Source organism: Typopeltis vanoorti, chromosome 2 (assembly GCF_054136105.1).
Source record: "Typopeltis vanoorti isolate ZY-2024b chromosome 2, IOZ_Tvanoo_1.0, whole genome shotgun sequence".
In the NCBI taxonomy this organism is placed as follows: domain Eukaryota; kingdom Metazoa; phylum Arthropoda; class Arachnida; order Uropygi; family Thelyphonidae; genus Typopeltis; species Typopeltis vanoorti.
This window is the reverse complement of record NC_143550.1, coordinates 159,497,527-159,523,034: the sequence shown is the minus strand read 5'-3', so window position 1 is coordinate 159,523,034 and position 25,508 is coordinate 159,497,527. Positions and strand designations below refer to the sequence as shown.

The window sequence follows — 25,508 nt, the reverse complement described above, 5'->3', positions numbered from 1 at the left end:
AAGAGGAAACTGAAATCCATGCATCCATTAACTATACATTTATATGAATCACCAAAAGTACACAAAACGATATACCTCTTCGACCGATTGTAGATGGGATAAACTCGTCAACTTATTTATTATCTAAATATCTCGCACATCTTCTAAACGCACGCATTAGAAACACAGATGCATATATCAAAAATACACAGCACTTTATTGAAAAGCTAAGAATTTATTTATTTAGTGTATGGCTCACACATGAAAGGTTACATTACAATAATCATTTATATATTTAAACATAATACTTAATAGATCATCATCATCATCATCAAATTCCTGCCATGTACCCTCAAGGGGTGTATAGGATATAATAGTACTACATGAAAAAAATTACATCATTACTAACTTCCTATCTACAATTTTCCTCCAAATCAGTCTGTTACTTGTCAAGACTCCAACATTATCAGATCTTATATTTCTATCGTCTAAGGCACTTTGTACTGTATCAATCCACCAATATCTTGGTCTTCCTCTGGGTCGTTTTGCTGCCAACCTGGCAGAGAACACTTGTTTTGCTAATCTTTCCTCTCTCATTCTATTTAAGTGACCATACCACCTGAGATTAGCGCTGCTAACGCATTCCTGGATGCTGACAATGTCAAGTTCTTTCCTAATATCCTCGTTTTTAATATGATATTGCCATTGATGCCATCTGTTCACGCCTCTAATCTTTCTCAGGACTCTCATATCTGCGGTCTCTAGTCTTTGGTCAAGGGTTTTACTTCTGACCCAGCTCTCAGATCCATAAGTTAACACTGGTTTGAGCACTGTCTTGTATACAGCTAATTTAGTGTTCCGCTAATTTCTCTCTTATTCCATATGAATTTATTCAATTGACTTCCCACCATACTAGCTTTGCTGATTCTGTTGTCTATTTCTATATTTAATTTACTATCTTACTAAAAATCATGCCTAAGTAGCTGAAATGTTTTACTTGTTCCACAGGTTCTCCATTCACAACACAGTTGACATTTTCAATGATTCTGCCTATTTTCATTGTCTTTGTCTTTTTATTGCTAACCTTCATACCATATCTATTACAACAGCTATTCAATTTAGTCAGAGAATCTTGCAGACTTGTAGCAATTTATTTAGAACTATAACATCACCCGCATAAAGCAAAGAGCTACATTAACATCTCCCATTTTGATATCATGTTTAATACCACTTTCCTTCATAATGTGATCCATATAGATAATGAAGAAGGGGATAATGTACATCCTTGTCTCACACCAGATTTAACATTAAACCATCTTCCTGTACTTACTTCAATTCTAACTGCTGACTTACAACTCAAATAAAGACTAAGTATTGCTTGATATAATGCCCCATTGACACCATATAACTGTAGTGTATTGAATAGCTTGTCTCTTGGCACCTTGTCATATGCTTTTTCCAAATCAACAAAACTTAAATACAGATCTTTGTTATATTCCCATGCTTTCTTGACTATTTGTTGTAAAGTGAAGATCTGATCCTGACTGCCTCTATTTGGCCTGAATCCAGCTTGTTCTTCACCAACCTTTTCTTCCACATTTCTTCTCAACCATTTCTCAAGTACACTTGCATAGATCTTGCCAGGAACACTCAGTAGGGAAATACCTCTGTAATTCTCACATTCAGTTTTATTTATCTTTTTATATATGGGTACTATGAGAGCTCTACTCCAATCATTGGGAATTCGTCCCTCTGTCCAGGCTTTCTGAATTATGCAGTGCAGCCACTGTAAGACTCTTATATCACCATACTTCAGCATTTCTGGTCGAATATCATCTACTGCTGCTGCCTTTCCACATTTCAAGCCTTTGATGGCTTTTTCTACTTCAAGTATGGATATGTATTTCTGACTGCATGCCTGGTCAATGTTTTTTACCACTGTGCTGTCATCACTGCTTGTTTCATTTAGCAGTTTTTCAAAGTAATTATTCCATATATCAAGGATATCTTTTTCTACCGTTTTCATGTCACCTTTATCATTTCTAACTCCTTTTACAGCACTCTTTCCTCCATTCCTAAGCTTCTTCAACAACCTCCAGAATATTTTGCTACCTTCTTGATCTTTATTTTCTATATTCTTGACAAAGTCCTCCCATGACTTTTCTTTAGCTAGTTTTACACAGTGTTTAGCATTCTTGCATTTGTCCATGTATTCTCTAAGAGCACAAGCTGACTTATTTGCCAAGAACTTTTGATATGCTTTCTTCTTTTCCTTCACTACCTCTTTAACTTCCTGTGTCCACATGGAGTTCTAATTTTTCTATCCTTGCAGACAACTTCACCACATGCCTCTCTAGCTGAATCAATCAGGGCTTTCTTCAAGGCTTGCCACCAAATCTCCAAGATTTGATTCCTGTTCTCAAACTCTTTAATTTTTTCTTCAATAATCTTTGTGTATTTTAGTCTACAGTTCACATCTGAGAGCTGCTCAACTTTTATTCGCTTTAAAACTTTTTTACGTGTTATTCTTTTCAATATGAAATTCAATTTTATCCTGCTCAAGGCTAAATAATGATCATTTCCAATTTCAAATCCTCTGTACACTCTGGTGTCCTGCACCAATGAGAAAACATCACTATCAACAATAACATAGTCAATGAGACTTTTCTTATTCCTTGCCTCTTCTCTCCATATGAATTTGTACACATTTTTATGTTGGAACATGGTGTTAGTAATAACCAGTCCATGTCCTGAGCAGAAATCCAACAGATATTTGCCATTATTATTAGCTTTGCTCTTTTCTCCAAATTTTCCCAAAATATTTTTGTATGTCTCACAATCACATCCTACTCTGCTATTTAGATCCCCAACAATGACCAAATTTTCATTTTTCATTGTGTCAGTTGCTTTTTCTAAAGCCTCAAAAAATTCCTCCACTTCTACCTTAGTAGAACCTTCTGTGGGACCATAGGCACAAATAAGCCTCATTGTCCAGTTTCCACATTCTCATATTTGCCCACATTACTCTACTTGAGATTGACTGTCATTCAAGAAGATTAGCCTCGTATTTTGTGTTGAATACTATGGGTACTCCTTCTTTTCTTTGATTGTCATTGCCTGAATATAACATTTTGTATTTATTGCTCAGAAAGGTCTCACCAGTTTTTGTCTTTTTTGTTTCAGTCACCCCTATTATGTCGATCTGGTACTTATCCATTTCCTCAGCTAGCTCCATTTCTTTGCCATTCAGGCTTCTTATGTTGATAGTACCGATCTTTAACTCTAGTGATGTTGAGTTGGGATGTGTTTTCAGATTTGTTCCAGTAGCTGACTTTTCACACTCAGGAATAAACTATAACTGTATGTCTAGGTTGATTATCCAATCAACTGTACTTGGTGTAGCATGGATGAAGTCTGACAGGTTTCCATTGTATGCACATTGGGTACATTCTAATGTAATATGATTAATTGTTTGGCGGGGTGATCACACCTGCGTGAGGCAATCATGTCCCATTTGTAAAGGTGGTCTGCACATTTGCCATGATTGGTGCAGATTCTGTTAAGAGTAGACCGAGTTTTCCAAGGTTGCTTAAAACCTGAAGGCATCTGTGTTGGGTCCACTAATTTATGGAAGTATCCTGTTGAAGTGTTACACCAGGACTTCTACTTCTCCTTCATGTTAAAACTTGTCTCTGCAAGATTTTTTGCTGTTAAGATTGGAGAGTGTCTTGACTTTAGCCTATTTATTTCTAGGAGTGGGATGTCTTCGTGGATTGGGAGATCTTGGGTTTCCATGATTTTGCTGTATTTATGTAGAAGAAAGTTGGATAAGAAAAATCTCCATATCAAGAACAGACATTCTAGCAAGTTTAGATGTCATGTCTTTATTTACAAATGTCTTGGCGAATGAAGTTATAACTCTCATAGAAAATCTGTTTCCTCAAGACATCTCCCAACTTTATCAACATTGTCTCAACTCAGATTTCTTCATGTGGAATGGAAAAATCTACTTCCAACTTTCAGGCCTTGTGACGGGAAGTCCTCTATCTCCTCCATGTGCAGACTTATTCATGGAAAAGTTCGAAAATAACATCTTATTACATACAGATCCTAAACTGTAAATGTGGTGGAGATATGTTGATGACATTTATATGGAAACACAGTGTGGCAGAGTTATATGATTTTCTAACATCCATAAACTCATTTCACCATAAAATCAAATTCACCTTTGAACTTGAAAATGAAGGGAAATTACCTTTTCTGGACATATTAATTACAAAACAAACAGACGAAAGCATTTGTCTGAATATGTACTGCAAACAACCCACACAGGTTGTTACCTGCATTTCTCCTCATTATACCATATTTCACAAAAAGTAAGCATTATATGCTGAAGAACAGAGCAATCTCTATTATAAGAGATGAAAGAAAATTAACAGAAGGATTAGATTTTATTCTCCAAATGTTAACCAACAATGGATATCCGAAAAAAATAACAAAAATAATGATATTTTCTAATCCCTCTCCACAGCAAATCCAGGACACTCATTACAGGACTTCAATTTCCATTCCTTTTGTTGGCATACTTTCACAAAAAATTGCCAACCTCCTAAGGTCTCACAACATTCGGGTAGCATTCAAACTGATTAGAACAGTACGGAATATTTTATGCTCATCTAAAGACCTGAATGATTTCAATAAACATCCTAGAGTTTACAACATTCCTTGTTCTTGTGGCCTGAATTACATCGGACAAACTTCAAGAAGTCTAGAAATAAGACAAAAAGAGCACATTGGAGACGTGAACAACAACAGAGAGGACAGTTCTGGTTTAACATTCGATTTTTCCAACACTCACCATAACATTGAATGGGATAAAAGTACTATGCCATATATAGAAGATGACTACAGCTCCTGCAACATAAAAAAGCTACAGTAGTAATCTGCTCACAAGGCACCCTGATTAGAAACCAAGAAACAATCTTTTGTGATATTTGGAAATCACTCATAAGATCTCTCCACACATCAGTTTAATGTGGCTAACTATAGGATCACCTGCTTAACAAAGACGGATCAAGAGCTAGCATCCATGCTCTACGTATTTGAATTATGTAACGGTTCCTATGAATTTGGTATTTTTCAGTTATGTATTGATTCGTAATCTAAGCTCATTTGTTTTAAGCTAATATGTATATTCATCTAACCCAGAAGAAGTCACCAGTTAACGTGGCGAAACTAGTCTGCTACTAGTTGTATCAAATTCCGACCAATAAAAACCCAATTTCAGTTATCTTATTCAAACATATATGTTTCTATCAGTTTCCTCTGCTTTTGCTTATCAACTAGTTTTATATTTCTTCCTGTTGAATTCAATCTCAAAAGCACTGCCCTCAGCATCCTTGTCCTCCTGATATACTTTTACTCTTGGCTTCAACTCTTCTCTTATCATTAGCAAAATGCCTCCCTCATCTTGTTCCTTCATACTCTGTGAAGATATTATATCCTTTGCATTCTTCCCCTATGATTATATCATCCTCAGTCAATCAAGTCTCATTAATGCCTTGAACTTTTATGAACACATCTGGCATCAGTATACATAAACTACAATGCCTCCTTTATCCCACAACCTACTTTATACCCTCTGCAACTTAGTTCATTAAAGTTAAGAAGCTACGAGCTACATTTACTACCATGTGATCACTCTTCCACTTACTAATCTCTAGGTTGCATGGACCACACTCACCTGTACCCACGTTTAGATGCAAACCAGTCCGCTTTATATAAATCCTTTCATCCATCAAACTCATTTCACACATTCACCATCTCCACATCATTCCTCCTACACAATCTTATACTGACTCATTTGCAAACATAGCTCTGTCTCAGATTGCCTCTATCATACTATTTCAACAGATTACAACTTTTACTTTCTCATTCTTTTTTTTTTTACTTGTACATTTGAGAGAATGTGCTAAAGAACTGAGAGCTCCGTTGACCTGGCTTTTCAATAAAAGTCTGGCTGCGGGAAAGATACCCAGGGAATGGAAGGAAGGTAATGCCACTGCTTAAGGGCGGTAGCAGACTGGAAGTGTCTAATTATAGGCCTGTTTGTGTCATCAGTAGTTGTTAAGGTCTTGGAGAAATTAGTGAGGGACTATATACAGTGTTGGACAGATGAGGGTAATGTGAGAATCAACATGGATATATTAAGGGGCACTCTTGCTTTAGTAATATGATTGCCTTTTATAATAAAGTGACAAGAGCAGTTGATGAGGGAAAGGCATATACTGCCATTTTTTTTGGATTTTGCAGAGGCATTTGACAGGGTGCCACATGATAAGCTGATATTTAAGTTGCAGCAAATGGTTTAAATGTTAGGTTAGTCAAATGGATTCAGGATTGGATGTCTGAGAGGTATCAGAGAGTTGTGTATGGTGGGGCAATATCAAGGAAGCAGAAGGTTACAAGTGGGGTTCCACACAGGGCTCTGTACTGGGAGCTGCATTGTTCAACCTTTATATCAATGATATTGTCAGTGGATTGCAAGGGGCCATTCAGTTGTTTGTGGATGATGTGAAGCTGGGAAGGGTTATCAGTAATAGTGCAGATGTGACAACCTTGCAAGAGAATTTGAATAAACTAGACAGATGGGCAAATGAATGGGGATGTCGGGTCAATGCAGCAAAATGTAAAGTCTTCAGGTTTGGGATCCATCGATGGGAGGATGCATACTCGATTGGAGGAGCTGTACTGGAGGAGGTAGGGGAAATAAGAGATCTGGGGGTGATGATTGATAGAAAACTGAAATTCAGGGAGCATATTGCAAAGGTGGTGAGGATTGCTGCAATACTGAGAAGGATGCTGGCCTGCAGAGATAAAAAGTTATTATTCCTCTTTTAAGACCCTGATCAGACCACACTTAGACTATTGTTCTCAGATTTGGTCCCCGGGATTTGAAGGGGATAAATTGACTGTGGAAAGGGTACAAAGGCGGATAACAAAGATGGTTTCAGGACTGTACAATATGAGTTATGAGGATCGACCGAGGGAATATGGACTGCAGAGTTTGGTGGATAGAAGAAGGAGAGGTGATATGATCAAGACTTTTAAACTGTTGAGAGGCAGTTACAGGTTAGATATTGGAAGTTCTTTCAATTGTTGGAACTGCGAGAAGGAGCGATGACAAGGGGGCCATCACTGGAAGTTATGAAAGGAGGCTGTGCGCAAGAGGTGGAGGGTGGTTGAACCTTGGAATGCATTGCCTGAGAGAGTGGTTGGAGCGGGAACGGTCAATGGGTGATATGATAAACTTTGTTTTTCCTAAAAACGACTTCCCACGATGAGTCTTTTGACTCCATGGAGGCCTGGATAATAATAATAATAAATACAACTCTTTCATATATCATCTGTTATCACATATGTCACCAACTAGGTCATTCATATGAACGAAAATAAATATCTCCTTCACTTCACTCTCTGCATTCCTTATGACATCACTAAAATCCTTAATCTTGGTTCTAGGGAAACATTTTGACACATTCTCCTCAAGCAATCCTCTTATAAAACACCATACAAAATCTACCCTTTTTTCCTCCTGCATATGCTCTTTCATACTCTGCTTTCTCTCTCCTTGCATCTCTTGTCCCCCTCCCCTTTGGTTTTTATCATACCAAAAATTAACATGTGTGAATGCCTAAATATGTATGCCCATTTCATTATATTTTTTAAACTAAGTTTAGTTTTTCTTTATAGGAAAATAATATAATGTACAAATTATAACATGAAATTTCTGTATACAGTACTGTACTGTAGCAAATAATGCAACACGAGTGTATAGTGCTTCTTGCACTTATCAGTAAAATAATATGCTGGAAACACATGAAGCAAGAGTAATTCTTCAGAGCTGCTGCATTATTAATTGGGCAATTCATCAGAAGAGACAGACAAGGCTAGGTAATCAGTAAAAAAATTCTTCAAGTTCTGTGCAAAAAAGTGCCTGAGGGTGATTCACCAAATCAATAACTTGTGGGAAGGTCTAGGCTCATCTTCAGAGGATGACATGACAGATGAATTGGGCCTCTAAAATTTTTTATACATTACATCCAACTTAATCTGCACAGGTTTCTTTTTTTTTTTTTTTTTTTTTCTGCCATTAGTTTCTCTGTAACAAACAATTGTGGCTTGGATCATTCTTTTACTTTGCACAATTGAGATACATTTTCTCAAAAAAAAAAAAGAAAAAAAGAAAAGAAACTGCATTATTAATATAGGCAATAAAGCAAATAAAAGTGGAGCAGCTCTCAGATGTAAACTGTAGACTAAAATACACGAACATTATTCAAGAAATAATGAAAAGTTTTAGAACAGTAACCAAAACTTGGAGATTCAGTGGCAAGCCCTAAAGAAAACATTGATTCAGCCAGAGAAGCATGTGGTGAGGTTGTCTGCAAGGATAGAAATATCAGAACTCCATGGTGGACACGGGAAGTTAAAGAAGCAGTGAAGGAAAAGAAGAAAGCATATCAAAAGTTCCTGGCAAATATGTCAACTTGTGCTCTTAGAGTTCTTACCAAAGTCATGGGAAGACTTTGGTAAGAACACAGAAAATAAATATCAAGAAGGTGGCAAAATATTTTGGAGGCTGTAGAAAAAGCTCAGAGATAGAGAAAAGAGTGCTGTAAATGGAATTAAAGATGATAAAGGTGACATGAAAACTGGAGAAAAAGGTATCCTTGATGTATGGAGTAATTACTTCGAACAATTGCTAAATGCAACAATCAGTGGCTGCACAGTTGTAAAAAAGCACTCAACAGGCATGCAGTCAGGAATGCATATCCATACTTCAAGTAGAAAAAGCTTGAAAGAAAGGCAGCTGAAATAGATGATATTTGACCAGAAATGCTCAAGTATAGAGATATAAAAGTGTTACAGTGGCTGCACTGCATAGTTCAGAAGGCCTGGACAGAGGGACGAATTCCAGATGATTGGAGTAGAGCTCTCATAGTACCCATATATAAAAAGGGAAATAAAACGGCATGTGAGAATTACAGAGGTGTTTCCCCTGAATGTTCCTGTTAAGATTTATGCAAGTATACTTGAGGAACGGTTGAGAAGGATTGTGGAAGAAAAGCTTGGTGAAGAACAAGCTGGATCCACGCCAAATCTGAAGTGAAAATCTGAACCTGTCAGGATCAGATTTTCACTTTATGATAAATAGTTGAGAAATCATGGAATATAACAAAGATCTGTATTTAAGTTTTGTAGATCTGGAAAAGGCATGTGCCAAGAGAAAAGCTAATGAAAACACTATAGTTGTATGATGTCAGTGGGGCATTATATCAAGCAACAGTTAGTCTTTATTTGAGTTGTAAGTCAGCAGTTAGAATTGAAGGAAGTACAGGAAGATGGTTTAATGTTAAATCTGGTATGAGACAAGGATGTGCATTATCCCCTCTGTTATTCATTATCTATATGGATCACATTATGAAGGAAAGTGCTATTAAACCTGATATCAGAATTCGAGATGGTAATGTATGCTCTTTGCTTTATGCGGATGATATTATACTTCTAAATAAATCTGCTACAAGTTTGCAAGATTCCCTTATTGAATAACTGTTGTAATAGATTTGGTATGAAGGTTAGCAATAACAAGACAAAGACAATGGAAATGGGCAGAAGCATTGAAAATATCAACTGCATTGTGAATGGAGAACCTATAAAACAAGTAAAACATTTCAGCTGCTTAGGAACAATTTTTAGTGAAGATGGTAAATTAAATATGGAAATAGACAACAGAATCAATAAAACTGGTATGGTAGAAAGTCAACTGAATAAATTTATATGGAATAAGAGAGAAATTAGTCAAAACACTAAATTAGCTATATACAACACAGTTTTCAAGCCAATTTTAACTTGTGGATCTTGAGCTGGGTTAGAAATAAAACATTTGATCAAGGACTAGAGACCACAGATATGAGAGTCCTGAGAAAGATTAGGGGCATGAAAAGATGGCATCAATGGTAATATCATATTAAAAACCAGGATATTAGGAAAGAACTTGACATTGTTAGCATCCAGGAATGTGTTAGCAGAGCTAATCTCAGGGGGTATGGTCACTTAAACTGAACGGGAGAGGAAAGATTAGCAAAAGAAGTTCTCTGCCATGTTGGTATAAAAACGACCCAGAGGAAGACCAAAATATAGGTGGATTGATACAGTAAAAATTAGAAGACAGAAATATAAGATCTGATAATTTTGGAGTCTTGACAGGTAACAGACTGATTTGGAGGAAAATTGTAGATAGGAATTAGTAATGATGTAAGTTTTTCATGTAGTACTGTCATATCCTGCACACCCCTTGAGGATACATATCAGGAATTTGATGATCATGCAAATACCTCTGCCAATTTTTTCACCGGAAACCTTTTTGCGACTTTGCTTCCACTTCTTGTTGTTTGCTTCCCCCCCCCCCTCTGGCTTTCTGATTTTGTAACTTTTTGTGCTTCTAGCTCAGTAAGGTTCTTACTGAGCTAGAAGCACAGTAAGAACAGAAGAAGAAGCTAAGTAAGAACACAGAAGAAGCTGAACACTTCTTCCCCAGACTTTAAAAAATGCTCAGAAGTAGAGCATTTTTTGTCAACCTCCAACTCTAACTTTTTTACTAACAGCACTAAATTGGCATTAGTCTTGCAAATCCTGTTAATGCATGAACATATACCAGGTATAGATTAACGATGCCAAGAAATTATGTTCTTGGTTTAATCCTTTATCTAAGCAAGCATAAGCAAACAAAGTTTGTAATTGAAGTAACTTCATAACTTTAATTTATACCAGGTATAAATTAAAGATGCTAAGAAATTATGTTCTTGGTTTAATCCTTTATTTAAGCATAAGCAAACAAAGTTTGTAATTGAAGTAACTTTAGACTGGGCTACTTGTATGTAGAGGGTAATGACTTCACATCAATTGTACTATGCAAGGCATGGAGAAGTTTCCCTTCCACACTTGAAATTTCCATCCACTTTACAGGTTCTTTCATAGCGATTTCTTTATTATCGCATTGATTCAAATTGTTTTGAATTAATTTGATCATAAATAAGTTTAAGTAGAATTTAATAAATATTCTTATTCGGAAATTTAACTTTTTTTTGGTATTAGAATATTAAAGTCAGGAAATCACACAAGATGGCGCCACGCATCGATTTTAAAAACAGCCTAAATAAGTACAAAGTGCAAGAATATAAAATCAAATATCAAAATAAAATATAATATAAAATAAATTTACCAACGGCTTCTATTCCCTATAGGGAGTAGCTAGACTGTTTTAGCTCTAGAAGTTTTGGAGACTGAGGGACAGTTTTCAGTTCATTTATATAGAAGCAGAATACGGTAACGCTATTTATATCTAGAAAAATTAGTGTTAGCATATTCGGCTTTGAAATAATGCTAGATTTAATATCCTCTTGATTTATATAGATTTGCATCGCCGAACTGAAGCCTTTTGGTTTTTTATTTTAGTAAATTAGCGTTAGCATTTAATTACTTCAATAGTTTTACAAACCGTGTGCTTTTACTGTCCATCATAGTTTTGTGTGCGTGCGCGCGCGCTAAGTACGAACTACATTTTTACCCGTATACAGGGGTGTAGTCGGGCCAGGGCGACGCCCTGGTACTTTTTTAAAACTATCAAAATTTTTAAATTCATTATAATAAATTATAAGAATTATAACAATGAGACTTATAATGCATTTCCAGCTTTCGGTCAAAAAATAGCAGCTTGCACTCTTGTCATTTTCGTTTCAGGAAACAAGACAGTCCCTCTACCATATGGCCGTCGCATATCATAATAATAATTATGATGATATGCGACGGCCGCACTTCGTGCCCTGGATTTTTGTTTCCAAAGTAGAGCCCTGGCACTATTTCTTTTAGGACTACACCTCTGCCCGTATATGAAAAGATTTTCATGACTACAGCCAAATGTGTACATAAATTTATTTCTGGCATACTAATAAATTATATTACACATAAAATGCCTTATAAATTTCGTACAGATTAAGATTAGTTAAGGAATTAATATACAGCGCTTACAGAAAACTAAGCGGAGACACATTTCAGTATGGAATATGTCCATCCCGAACTGCGATGCAGCTCTCACAACGTACCATGCTTGGAGGGAGGGGAGTTCCCTCAAGGCTATCTCTTAAGTGGTAGTGTGGCAACAATGTCATCCATAAAATGAATTCTTCGTTTACAGCACCACGGAGCAATCGAACATGATGTTGAAGAACTTCGTTGTAATATCGGTCACCAGTTATAGTCCCTTTTTCCAGCAATACTCCATACACCACGACCATCGTATCTATCTGTTTCAATAACATTCTTGCAATGGTAAGTAGTATCACTTTCACGCCAGATCAAGCTCTGATCATGGACTAAGATCACTCTCGTCTGTAAAAAGTATATTACCCCATTAATGTCTTGTCTAATTTTTACGGATGCAACACCACTGAAACTATGCTTTATGATGAGCTGTGGATAAAGGAACTCAGACTATAGACCTACTTGTCGCAGACGTGTGTTATTGCAGTTTGTCGAGTTATCTGCGTACCTCTGATTGAATGGAGCCTACTTTCCAAGCTGGCCTGCCGTGCATCGATTACGTTTTGCTGTTATATAAAAAAAAAACCTCTTCATGCTCTATGGTAGAGAGAGGGCGATCTCTTATCAAACTTCTGGAACACATTCCATTGGTTTGAAATGCTGGCCAGAGCCTGGATACAATGCTGGGAGATTCCTAACTCTCTTGGAATATCTAATTCTGCAGCCCTCAAGCTTTCCAAGAATTCTATCCCGCATAAAAACATCTAGATGATGTCCTCGAGACATTACAAGACATCCGAGTTTGTAACTTTTTTTCCTTTACGAAAAGAACTTCCTTCAAACACAATTCGTTTAGCGCAGTCTTTTTTTCCTTTTATCCTGAGTGCCACCATTAGCCCTTGGATCGCGATTCCAACATTTGAAAGTACCCACTTTCTACTCGAAATTATCAGTTATGCAAATTGCCACAAGCTGATTCGTCTGAATTTGCAGTTGTAATCTTCAGAAATAGTGTTCGTCCTTAGGTTATGGACACTAGTGTATGTGCCTCGAAATTCCTCAGTGGGTTTCTTGACAATTTGTAATTATTTCGTAGCCGGAAAATCTTAGTTGTCACTACTGTATTGTTATGTACCATAACAAAACGGTACATAACACTACTGTATTGTTATGTACTGTTTTGTTGTGTATTAATTTATTTACAGAGCTAAAGATATACTTCTTTTGAAACAGGATTTTCAAGTTTGAGAGCAGTGAGTGAGAGAGTGGGTGTTGTGATCTGTTGCTTAGACTGTAATTGTGAGGAATATAATGACTGGAATGTGCAGGATGTGACGATTGGAATTTGTGAATGTTTGTCGTGGAGTGTGTGAGAGGAAATGAAGTAGTGGATTGTGTCCCAGAAAGGAGAAGATAATGTAACACAACGGGAATTGCACGATTCGATTAAATTTGTTTGAAATTATGGCCAAAACAACTAAGGCTGCTAAGACATTGTATTATATTAATGTGTGTGGGGGATGAAAAGCTCGAGTTTCCAGGTACAGTAGATGATTTTTTAAATGGGTAAATTGGTAAGACAGTTACTTGGCATAAAAATATAGTGGTAGCGAGCTGTTATGCCTATTTAAATATGGCACAAATCACCATTAATAAGATGGTCGGTTTTACCCAAAATTTTATGTAGAAATGAGCCATATGGTGGTGGTGGAGGAGATTTAGGTAGCATATGCATGGCTTGGTATTTTCAGAAGTAGGGAGAGAGAAATAAGTGTTCTTAATGATTTTCGATCCTGTCTTAGTGTGGTGATCAAAATGGATAAGACATGACTTTTAGAGTTCATGGTTGAAGATGAAATGAATTAAGTGCGCGATTCGATAGTTATATAATATTAGGAAGTGTTTGTTGTTTAAAAAAATTTGGTACAAGAAAGACGTTATTTCGTAAGGTATATAACCAAATATTTCGATCGGATAATGGAAGGAATGTATGGTAATTCCATTGCACAAGAGTTTTCCAAAGACCGATGTATCCAACAATCGACCAATTAGTATCTCAGGAGTGGTGGTGAGCATTTTGGAAAAATTGGTTAGGACCCACATTCAGAAATGGGTTGACAGTGAATCTGTACTTTGCAATGAACAACATGGGTTTACTAAGGGAAGGTCATGTTTTAGCAACTTGCTCACTTCTATAACAATGTTACTATTGAATTAGACAAGGGGAATGGATACACCATGATACTTTTGGACTTTTCTAAGGCTTTTCATAGAATACAGCATGGCAGACTGCTGCATAAATTTGAGAAAATGGGTTTGGGTTATACAATATTGGCATGGAAAAGAGGATGGCTGACTGACATATAAAAAAGGGGTATATGGGGGATCTAAGTCTGCAAGATTTAAATATACCCTTCAAATATACCAGCCTGTCTCCATCCAGGAGATTAAAGCAGCCCTTCCATCCAATTTCTCTGCCTCCGGACATGATGGTTTTCCTGCGTCTAGGCTTCGGAAGGTGCTGTTGAAGATTCTTCAAGACTTAGTGGACATTCTCCTTTCCAGTAAAGTAATACCACCATACTTACGTGCTTCAAGAACTATCTTCATTCCGAAGAAACTTCGAGCTGTGCATCAGACTTTAGACCTATTACCATCTCCCCTGTGTTACTTAGACTCTATCATACAAATTAGTTAAACGACTTAAGCAACATATACAGCATGATTATAGACAGAGAGCTTTTTTCCCTTCGGATGGTTGTGCCGAGAATATCTTCTTTTCTCTCTGATTCCCGACGCCACCTTAAGCCTCTATATATGGCGTCGCTGGACCTCAAAAAGGCCTTTGATAGGGTCTTCCTTCCTGCTCTCCTTCGAGGGCTGTCTATTGCTGGATGTCCAGAACCTTTTCTTTCCTATGTTATGGAGCTATACTTGGGTAGCTCCATCACTATCACTGCAGGGTCCCATGCAACTTCTATTCCCGCAGTGCAGGGTATTCGCCAGGGTGATCCTCTATCTCCCCTTTTCTTTAACAGCGTCATAGATGAGTTTCTTTATTCTCTTCCTAGCCATATAGGCTACTCTCTAGGCTCTTCTTCCTTTAATGCTATGGCCTTTACGGACGATCTTACTCTCGTAGCCTCTACTAAGATAGGCTTGCAGGAACTCCTTGACTGGGCAGTTGGCTTCTCTTCTATTCGAGGCATTTCTATTAATGTAGAGAAGTCCTGTTCTTTAGCTCTTGTCCCCTCTGGTTGTGAAAAGAAGCTTAAGGTCGAGACTATAGAGTTTTCCCTGCACGGGAGGATGTTGCATGCTTTGACCATCCTGTAAGAGTGGAGATACCTCGGTATCATGTTCACCTCAAAGGGAAGGTCTTCTGTCCCTTCTATCCTAGAAGCTGGGATCGCTTCTTCGAGGAAAGCTCTTCTCAAGCCCCAGCAAAGACTGTTTCTCCTTTCCTACTATCTCCTACTTCGCTTTTACTACAAGTTGATATTTGGTAGGACATATATCTCGGTACTGTCCCGAATGGACAGGGCTATCCGTTCAACCGTGAGATCATGGCTCCGACTGCCGCCTGACACTCCTGCATATTTTCATGCGAGGGTGAAGGATGGTGCGCTTGGGGTTCCATCACTTATCAAGAATCGTGCAGTTAGAACTCTCTGCCAATCTGCAGAGAGGCTTTCTATAGCCCATTAATACAAGAAGACTTTAGGCAGGCTAAAGGCTGGTCCCATTATCAAGGTACTTTAATCGAGTCAGCACCCGCAGAACACAAGAGATGGGCATCTCTTTTGCACTGTTCTGTAGATGGTGCTCCTTTAAAAGTCATATCTGGTGTCTCCATAGCATGATTGGGTAAGGGATGGCACCAGACTCCTCCTTGGGTTCGAGTATATTGACCTTATCAGGACGAGGATCAATGCCCTGCCTACTCGAGCCCGCACAGCTCGATGGGGTAGTGACGACTCCAACTGTAGGGCTGGCTGCCACTACAGTGAGACATTGTCTCATATAGCCCAGTGTTGCTTCCGCACCCATAGGTACGCGTGAGGAGGCATGATGCCATGGTCTCCATTCTGAACAACCGCTTTAAGAACAAAGGTTTGGAGACTGCGGTGAAACCACATTATAGGACCTCCGCCGGTTTGCGTAAGCCAGACTTAGTGATTAAAAGAGGTGGTGGTGACGTTTGGGTAGTTGATGACCAGGTGGTGGGAACAGGGCGCCCACTAGCCTATAGTCATAATAATAAAGTAAATTATTATAAAAATAACCCAGATGTAGTTAGTAAGATACTGGAGGAGCATGGGGCAACTCCGAGGTTTACCAGCGTCACCATCTCTTTACATGGCGTATGGAGTGCAGATAGTTATAAGGACTTAAAACAGCTTGGGCTTACACAGTGATATAAAAGTTCTTTTCTTGAGGGCCCTACAGGGCACACTGGTGGCATGGCGTTGCCACCAGAGAATGACTACTATGGTAAATCGAACAGGCACAGGGTGAAACACTTGTAAAGGCTTAGGCCTATATCTAGTCTGGACGTGATGTAAGGGTAGTACTGCCCATAAACAGTACAAAGATTAAAAAAAAAAAGTGGTGTACCACGAGGATCAGTGGTTGGTTCACTGTTATTCAATCTGTACATTAATATTGGGAAGGATGTGACAAGCGACATACAGTTATTTGCTGATGATGCAAAGATAGGTAGGGGTAATCAGGAATGCTGCTGATACCTAGTCTTTGCAGAATGATTTGAATATGCTGGAATTGTGATCATGGGAAAATGGGTGTCAGTTCAATGTCAGTAAATGTAAAGTCATTCACTTCGGTATGATTAGATATCTAATGTCGTATTATATTGGTGGGATTAAGCTAGAAGAAACTGAGGCTAGGGATCTTGGAGTGTTAATAGATAAGAAGTTGAAGTTTAGCGGGAATGTGGCAAAGATTGCAAATATAACTCAAAAGATAATTGCAATGCTGAAACGAACGTTTACATGTAAAGATAAGGGTGTTATTTTGCTTCTTTACAAGGACTTGATAAGACCTCACTTGGACTATTGTGCGCAGGTCTGTTTCCGTTGTGATTCTGATATATTGGAGAGAGTACAAACGAGTGTTAAAAATGATATCAGGATTGTGGAATACTGATTATGAAGACAGATTGAGAATTTGTCGACTGCATACACTAGCAAATAGGAGAAAGAGGGGTGATATGATTGAGACTTACTAACTTCTGAAAGGGTCATACAGGATTTCAATTGATGGAATATTTCAATTTATGGAGGGTGGGGAAGGGACGAGAGGGCATCCTTGGAAGCTGAGAATCAAGGCCGCCAAGAAGGGTGTGAGGGCTAGATTTTTCTCTCAGAGGGCAGTGCGTGATTGGAACGGATTGACATTGGATGTTGTGAGTGCAAGCGGTATTAATGAATTCAAGAATAAGTATGATAGCTGATGTGTGGTATGTGGCCTCCCTCGATGAGTCTCTGACTCCTTGGAGGTCTCGCTCTCTTAATAATAATAATACTTGTAGATAGTCCCCATTGTAAATGGCAGTTCACAAAAGTTGAATAACAGCACTGGATTTCTGGGCGTGTTAAAGAAGTGGGGGAGGAAAGTACTTACCATATAATCATAAGCAGTTATGATTATTTGGTAGGGAGATGATAATGGAAGGTTTTAGTTATAATAACGAAGAACAGAACGAGAATAAAGAAATAGAATATTTCTGTGAGTTGCTTAGGCATCGTTACGTAATCTAGGAGAAGAATGATGGGATACCAGAGTTAGACTTGGTATTAGTCTCAGTATACAAAAGTAATTGAAATAATGTTCCGCTTAAGCTGCGTGCGTGTGTACCGCATTGCAGTGGCTCTCGTATGACACTTCCCTGCTCATTATCCAAGACAATGCACTAACGAAATGCGTTTTGGTTATCTTAGTATTAATGCAGCAGTAGATCGGCAGTGTGTGGTTTATGAAAGTTTGATCCCTCCAAGATGTTAAAGCGTACAGAAGATCGCTACACGACAATGATGAAGACATTAAGAAACTTTAAAGCTGCAGAAAGTTAGCTATCCTGCAAGAAATTCGGTGAAACGTTTTGGATCTTATAAATGTAAAGCATATCATGCATTTTTTAACGAAAATCACTTCCACCCCATCTTCCGAAGCTTAGGTTTGCCCATTTGTTGCTCAGAAGACATTATGAGAGGAATTTGCTTCGCTGACTTAGAGAGTTGAGGTATCCATGCTACCTCCAGAGAATGAGTGTCGTTCTGACATCGAATGTTGCTCTTAGTAGTAGGTTTATGTGAAATCATGGAACAAGGGGAATTATTACGAATTAAGGGATTAGTTTTGGCGAATTAAATGGCATAAGGTTATCTTTCTGTGTGAGAAAGATCATTTTCGGGGAGGTAGTTCAAGACCTTTGAAGAGAATGAAATGAGATTAAATAAGACGCTTACGAAGAAAAAAAGACGTATAAGCAAGGGAATAGTAGCATTTACGTGAATTGAAATAACAGGTATGGTAAGAAAAGGAGGAACGGAATGTTAAAGAGAATGATGTCGGAACAGCGATAATAGTTTAGGTAGTCAGTAAAAGGAAAGGTACACATGGAATGATTATTGTGATCATTGAAGAATAGCAGCAGATAAGAATGTCGAAATGTTTATTAAATATTCTTCATTGCGTTTCTTGTTAGAAAACGAGAAGTAGCATTTAGTAAAACAGTGGATGAATGTACAGGATTTGAAAGTTGATGAACATGAACTGTTTGGAGTTATCAAGTAAGCTTCTGGATATATAATAAGTCTGTTAGACTGGATAATGATATTGCTGTGCGCGATATGTGAAGGAATTGGCAATGCATTGACTTGGTTGCTAAATGAGAGTTTTGTGAAAGTGAGGATAACTCAGGAATGAAAGAAGTGGAAGACAGTGGCTTGCATAGAGAGGAATTCAGAGTATTAGTAGTATTGGCCATCAACCAGTTTGTGTTTCTGGAGCAGTGGCAAAATTTTGGAGAGGTTGACTCTGGTTAGAATATATGATTGGATAGATGAAAAGAAGAATCTTTATAGATGCTAGCATGGCTTTGTTAAAAAAAAAAAAGTATGATACGATATCCTTCCAGAAGAGATGATCCATTATCTTCCCACGTAATTTGTTGAAGGAAGTCTATAAATGGTGACAACAGCACCGGTCTCGGAGGCAGTTAGTAGAAATACCAAACGTTCAAAAATTGGCATTGAAATCGAGGGGAATAGATAGCTGTCCGATATGCGGTGTGTTTGAAGCGGGATGATTATATCTGATTTTGTCATAAAGTGCATTTTTGGTTCTGTTACGTCTGTGCAGATCTGTGGAATGACACCCCTTCATTCCTGCAGGGAAATAGGTGCTGTTTCATCTTTTGACATTTTGGAAAATAATAGACAACCGTTCTCCACTTTTCATTATTACCATCCCAGTTCAGTCACACTAAAGAAGAACGATGTTTCTAATCCTGCCTAGTATTTATTTTGAGTACTTGAATATGGTAAGGTCAGTTAACTCCGGAATCTATTGGGGGGAAAAATGCTTGAAACGAAGATCCCAATCGGTAACTCGAATTTATTTTGTTGATCAAGCGTCAAGGAAGTTATCGTTAGGCTATGTGCGCCTGTTAACACCAGACCTCCATGGAGTCAAAACACGTCTGTGTTGGCTAATATTTCTTAAAATTACACATAACTTAGAAAAAAGGAACAAGACTAATTAGGTAATGTAGTGGGGATTAAATGTAAAACCATATTTCTTTTGAGAGTTCATGTATTTAGTCTTTTAAGATTGACTGCTTCTCAAACATTTTTTCAGCCAGCTTATTAGGTATTTCTAGTGAGTAGCATTCTTGTTTTATCTTTTAAAACATCCTTATCGGGTCTTATAACATTTTACAGAAAATGCTGACCGTGCAGATGCACTTGTATCCATCAGTCTCTTCAGGTTGGATTGCAATGGCACCTAGTTTGCTAATAGTTCCATCTCATGCTTAGATACATTGAGAATTGGTGATTGAACAAGTCAGTGGAGTGTGGTAGAGGCTCATTCGTGTTCCAGGAACTATTGTCGCGTAATCGGTGCCTTATGAAAGTAACCGTTACCATACGAATACGTTGGGGATTAAGGCAACAGAAGGACACCACATAGTTAAAACCAAACCAGAACCGGCGCTAGGGTCTTTGCCGCCCGCATGCAATGTCTATCTAAGCGCCCCTGTAACGATCCGGGCGTGTGTGGTTCTTTTACGATAATAAAAATTTAAATTATTTGAAATTTCTTAAATAAATTTTGACAGAATAGCCACACGTTGGTTTGCTAAATGTAACGAACCGCGGGGTGTTGACTAGGCACAATAATCGTTTAAAAACCCGAATATTAAAAAAATTCTCAAAAAATTCACTTCACTTTAATCGTTGAATATAATGATACAGGGATTATAGCCTTCTCACCGACCCGAATCGCTAAGAAAATTAAAATTAATTTTAATTAAAGTTAAAATTTATTTGAACTAAAGTTAAAAAATTCTTGCATTTTACAAGTTACTAAATTCTTAGTGACTTGTAAAAAATTTTTAATAATTTTTATAAGTGGAACTATCTTTTAGGAATTCAAGAATATCTATCTAAAAGAAATTCAAGATAGATGAGAAAATAAGAAAAGAATTCAGAAATAATTAGAACATTTAATATAAGTATTCAAAAATAACATCTTTACAGAATAACAGAAAATAAATTAAATTACATAAATATACTTGAAATTTTTTAATTAAAATTTTAGGAGTGTTGATTTCATATTCACAAAATTAGAAAATAATGGCCTTAACGTCTAATTCCGCACATATATCATTTTCAATAGCTATTAACGCCAAACTAACAAGCTTATTTTGTAACATACTTGTTCTTAAGTAGGTTTTAATCAATTTCATCTTGGAAAAGGAACGTCATCTCTCGCTACACTAACAGGTAAAGTTAATAGTATTCTTAAAGCAATTGAAAAAGTTAGGGAAAGATATATCGGACAATAAAATTAAGAATATCGAAAGGATTTTGAATATTTAAATTATCCTTCCGAAAAATATCCCGGAAAGCACATAACTCGTCATATAGTTCTATTGCATTTACCCGTTTATTGTCGCCGTCCTTCAAGAGAATCGTCACATTTTTTCGTAAATCTTCGTTATTAATTTGTAGTAATCTATACAAGAAATTGAAATTATCATAATATGTTTTTAGTTGTTCAAAACGTTCTATCAACGAACACATTGCAACGTCTAGAAGTGTATAAAACACATTCACTCTAAATTTATCGTCTGGCGATTGTGGCGTTTCGTCATTATTCTCGTAGTCAAATTGTCGTGTCTTCTTTCGTCGTCGAACTTCCGTACCAGTTTTAAATTCTTGTTCTCCATTCACCTCTTCAGTCAGTTCTTTTGCCGTTTTTAGAACTTCTTTAAAATTTGTATCTGATCGATACTCTTATAAGAATATTTTAAATATTCTTACAAAGTTTAAACCTTGTGAATTTACAACTCACAGGGTTTATTCTGTTAAGTAAATCATGCCAAGCTATAAGAGAGCAAATAAATTTGTAGTCCTTTATTTTAGCACATAATGTTTGTGCTTCATGTTGAGTTACTTTATTAAAATTTTCATTATTTAAAATTTCAAAATGTGCATCGTAAATTTCTCCCAACTGATATCATAAAGGGAGGATTGCATTAATTTTACTTTCCCATCACGTTTCTGATGGCTGTTTCAATGTTAATTTTTTTACGAACATTAAAAGGATTGCCCAACGTTTGTAAGAGAATGAAAAGAAATTGTATATTTCTTGAATAATTGCAAAGAAACTAATTGTATCTGCATTCACTTTGGCTGCATCGTTAATGATTAAATTTAGAGTATGAGCAGCACATGGCACGTAAAAAGCTCGAGAATTTTTGTTCAAAAGCAAATTTTGGAGCTCATATTTTTTTCCTTTCATATTTTCCCCATGGTCATACCCTTGACCTCGCATGTCTTCAATGGGATTGTTCCAGTTTTCCATTATTGTTGCACATAAACCACGTCCTGTGGAATCTGATATATCTGCAAAACCTAAAAAGTTTTCCCTGATCTTGATAATTCCATTGTCACAGAAAACAAAGCGAATAATAATGGTCATTTGTTCTGTTTTACTTGCATCAGGTGTGCAGTTTAAAATATGGAATAATATTTAGATTTTCGAATTGATGCTAAAATTATATCCCTGATTGCGTTACTTAAAGTTTCCAATATTTCATTTTGACTGTCTTTACTCAAATAGTGTACTTTATTGTTTCGTTTTAGGGCCCTTTCAACGTGTTTTCCATAACGGGATCAAACTTCGCAAACAGTTCGACTAATTTTAAAAAATGACCGTTATTCCTTTCATATAATTTATCAGATGATCCGCGAAAAGCTAAATTTTGGCTACCAAGGAATTTTATAATTTCAATCAAGCGTTCTAAAACACTCGTCCAATGTTTCTTTTCCATTTCATACATGCTTTGAGTCTGGCAATCAATAATAGTTTTGTTTTTTAAATTTTTATCAAGTTCCTTCCATTTTAAGAAATTTTTCATGTGAGTTAAACTAGTCTCATGTCTATGCGAAGTTGTACTTACATTTCTCCAATCGTTATAACCTTGTACAAGACTACTTGATTCGGTAGGTGCGAAAAGTTTGCAACAAAAACAAAAAACAGAATTTAAAGTTTCGGAATAAATGAGCCATGTTCTTGGCACGAGCTCACCGTTTTCCATTTTTCTATTATAATACGTATCGCCAAATTTACGATCATATGTATCTCTGGGATATATTATATTTTTCTTTTGAACAGGCCCCATTTCCATTAAAACAACTCGTAATTTTTCATCAATATTTCCCCATTCACCTGGATCTTCTAAATTTACAGAGACTAACAATGTGTTAGTTTCGTGGTCAACTACAACTAAATCTTCTAACTGTTTTTCACTCAAATCATGCGTCTTATTATCTTGTTCAACAGTTGCAATAGTACTTTCATGCAAACTGGATGATGTGCACTGTTCTTCAACTCTGATTTCTGATGTATCGAGTGGTTTACAATCTGCATCAGAATATTTTAATATTTTAACAAATTATTAATAGCCCCAGTTTGTTTCTTACGATTCTTAGCGCAGTGCGGACAATTATTTCTTACGAAATAATTGTCCGCACTGCGCTACTGTCAGTAGCCGCCTACTGAGATGCGTACCATATGACCGGTACGCATAAAAACCGTTCATCGTTTCACTTTAGATAGATTATAGTATACACAACATTCTGCAGGCAAGCATTTAGCCTGCTCTCGCTGCAAAATTGTAAACAGCCGGCTGATCAAAGAAGCGGCAATATACATTTTTTTTAAAAATTATTATTCGGTGTATCTGGCCTTATTTATTTTAATATTGATCATTCTAAAAATTTTTTGTTTTTATGATAAAAATTTTGTTTCTTTAAAATGAACTTATGAACCGTGCCTCTGCGGCGGCGCCGGCATGCTCTCCATGCCCGCTTCCCTCGGCCCTGGTTAAAACTAACACTGTTGCACACTGCTACCAACTCCTGGTCTACAGACTTCTTAACTGAAGCATGAGTGAACTAGTTGATGCAGTATGTCTTCTGTCTGGTAGGATGTATGAAGGACGTTCACATGACTTTCAAATGATCGTAGGTATTTCTGTTCTCACTATACATGTGGTTGGTTGTGTTTAGCTGACAGGAGCGAAACTCGAAGTTATCCGTCAATGAACATCAGGGCTCATTGCCTGATGTTCTGATATGCTCCTTCCCAGCTATTAGGAATTCTGTTTGCTTCATGTTTTCTTGTTGCTCGACCATCTTGTGCCTTTCTTTGTTGTTATCATTAATATATAATATATTCTAAGACTTCATCTGAATTACAACTAAGCATCATTCCATATGATGAAATTGGTAAGAAATAACTAGACATCTTCGTAACGAGAAGAAAACTATTCAGGCAAGGTCTTTACAAGATATAACTGAATTATGATTCAAATTATATGTATTTATTAATGTCACGAACGCGTATGAGGGTTCAGAGAGGAGAAGAAAGTAGTGGCGACATTGCCTGAAATTGCCAATCTTCTGAAAGGATACTTGTAAGTGGTATGGTGATATGGGTTTCAATAATCATACTGTATGATGACAGTTACATTACCAGGTGAAAGCAGAGGATGGTGTAATCTTATTCAAGAAACTAGTGTGATTTATTAATCTAGACTAGGGTTGCGTAGATGTGATGCTGTAACACATTTTACTCGAAACGTTAAATGGAAACAGGATTGTTGCTCATTGGGGGTGGGTAGGGGCAAGGAAACCTTTGGAAACGTTTTTTTTTTTTTTTTTGATCGTTTTCTACCCAATACCATCAATAATGATATCCTAATCGTCCAAAAATCGGAAGTACAGTGACTTGAATCTGATTTAACACAGACATACTTTGACCACTAGAAAGTAGATGATGCTTTCTTATATAGAGAGCATCATCATTATTATTTACATAGATTGCAGAAATTTATATTTCTTCTTTATAGTAATTGTTTATGTAGATGATACTTTCCCAAGAACATGATAACGAAGAAATGTCATCTGCACATGCACATCCAGTACCAGCTACAAAGTTAACTGCTTCGCATGTGCATTCTATCCGTATGAATAGAATGGCGATGGTCATTATCATGGACATAATTCACAAAATCACATAACGGAGGCCCTCACGTGATTTATGAATCACTGAGATTGGGAAAGAATGGAACACGCCTTGTCTCCTTGTATAACTCACTCTAATAATAATGAAAGCACTTCTCTGAAAATATTTGCAGTACAAGCAAGATACTTATCATGCGCTTATTCCTTTCACTTTCAAAAACACTTTTGCAGATGACATTTCTTCGTTATCATGTTCTTGGGAAAGTATCATCTACATAAACAATTACTATAAAGAAGAAATATAAATTTCTGCAATCTATGTAAATAATAATATTAGTAATTAATAATAATAATAATAATAGAAAAATACTTGTTCCCGCTATTTCCACCTTATACCCCGCAGTGTGGTAATTTAGATGACTGTTTACTGTTCTTGACAGGATTCTAATTGGGATGCAGAGGAAGAAGTGGAGCTTTTTGATATCGAAGATTTTACTACTGAAGGTGTGTTTGCATGCTTTCTTAAGTGACGTTTTTGCATGGTTTCTTTTTTTATTTTTTTATTTTTTTTGTTCAAGTGTAAGTTAAATACATAAAAACAAGCCTGCTGATAGTAGATTTGAGTTGGTGAACACCCACCTCGGGTAC

General features: G+C 36.9%; 1 protein-coding gene across 2 annotated transcripts in view; it reads left to right on the top strand.

The window, feature by feature from the left end:
• LOC150109570 (solute carrier family 15 member 1) overlaps positions 1-25,508 on the top strand; it is a 440,305-nt gene that overhangs the window by 40,922 nt on the left and 373,875 nt on the right. Inside the window, exon 2 of one of the 2 annotated variants that reach the window (XM_090409043.1) lies at positions 25,301-25,364. The exons of the other annotated variant lie outside the window; for it this stretch is intronic. Coding sequence (XP_090265169.1) covers positions 25,301-25,364 — 64 coding nt within the window. The remainder of the gene's footprint in view (positions 1-25,300; positions 25,365-25,508) is intronic. 2 annotated transcript variants of the gene reach the window in all.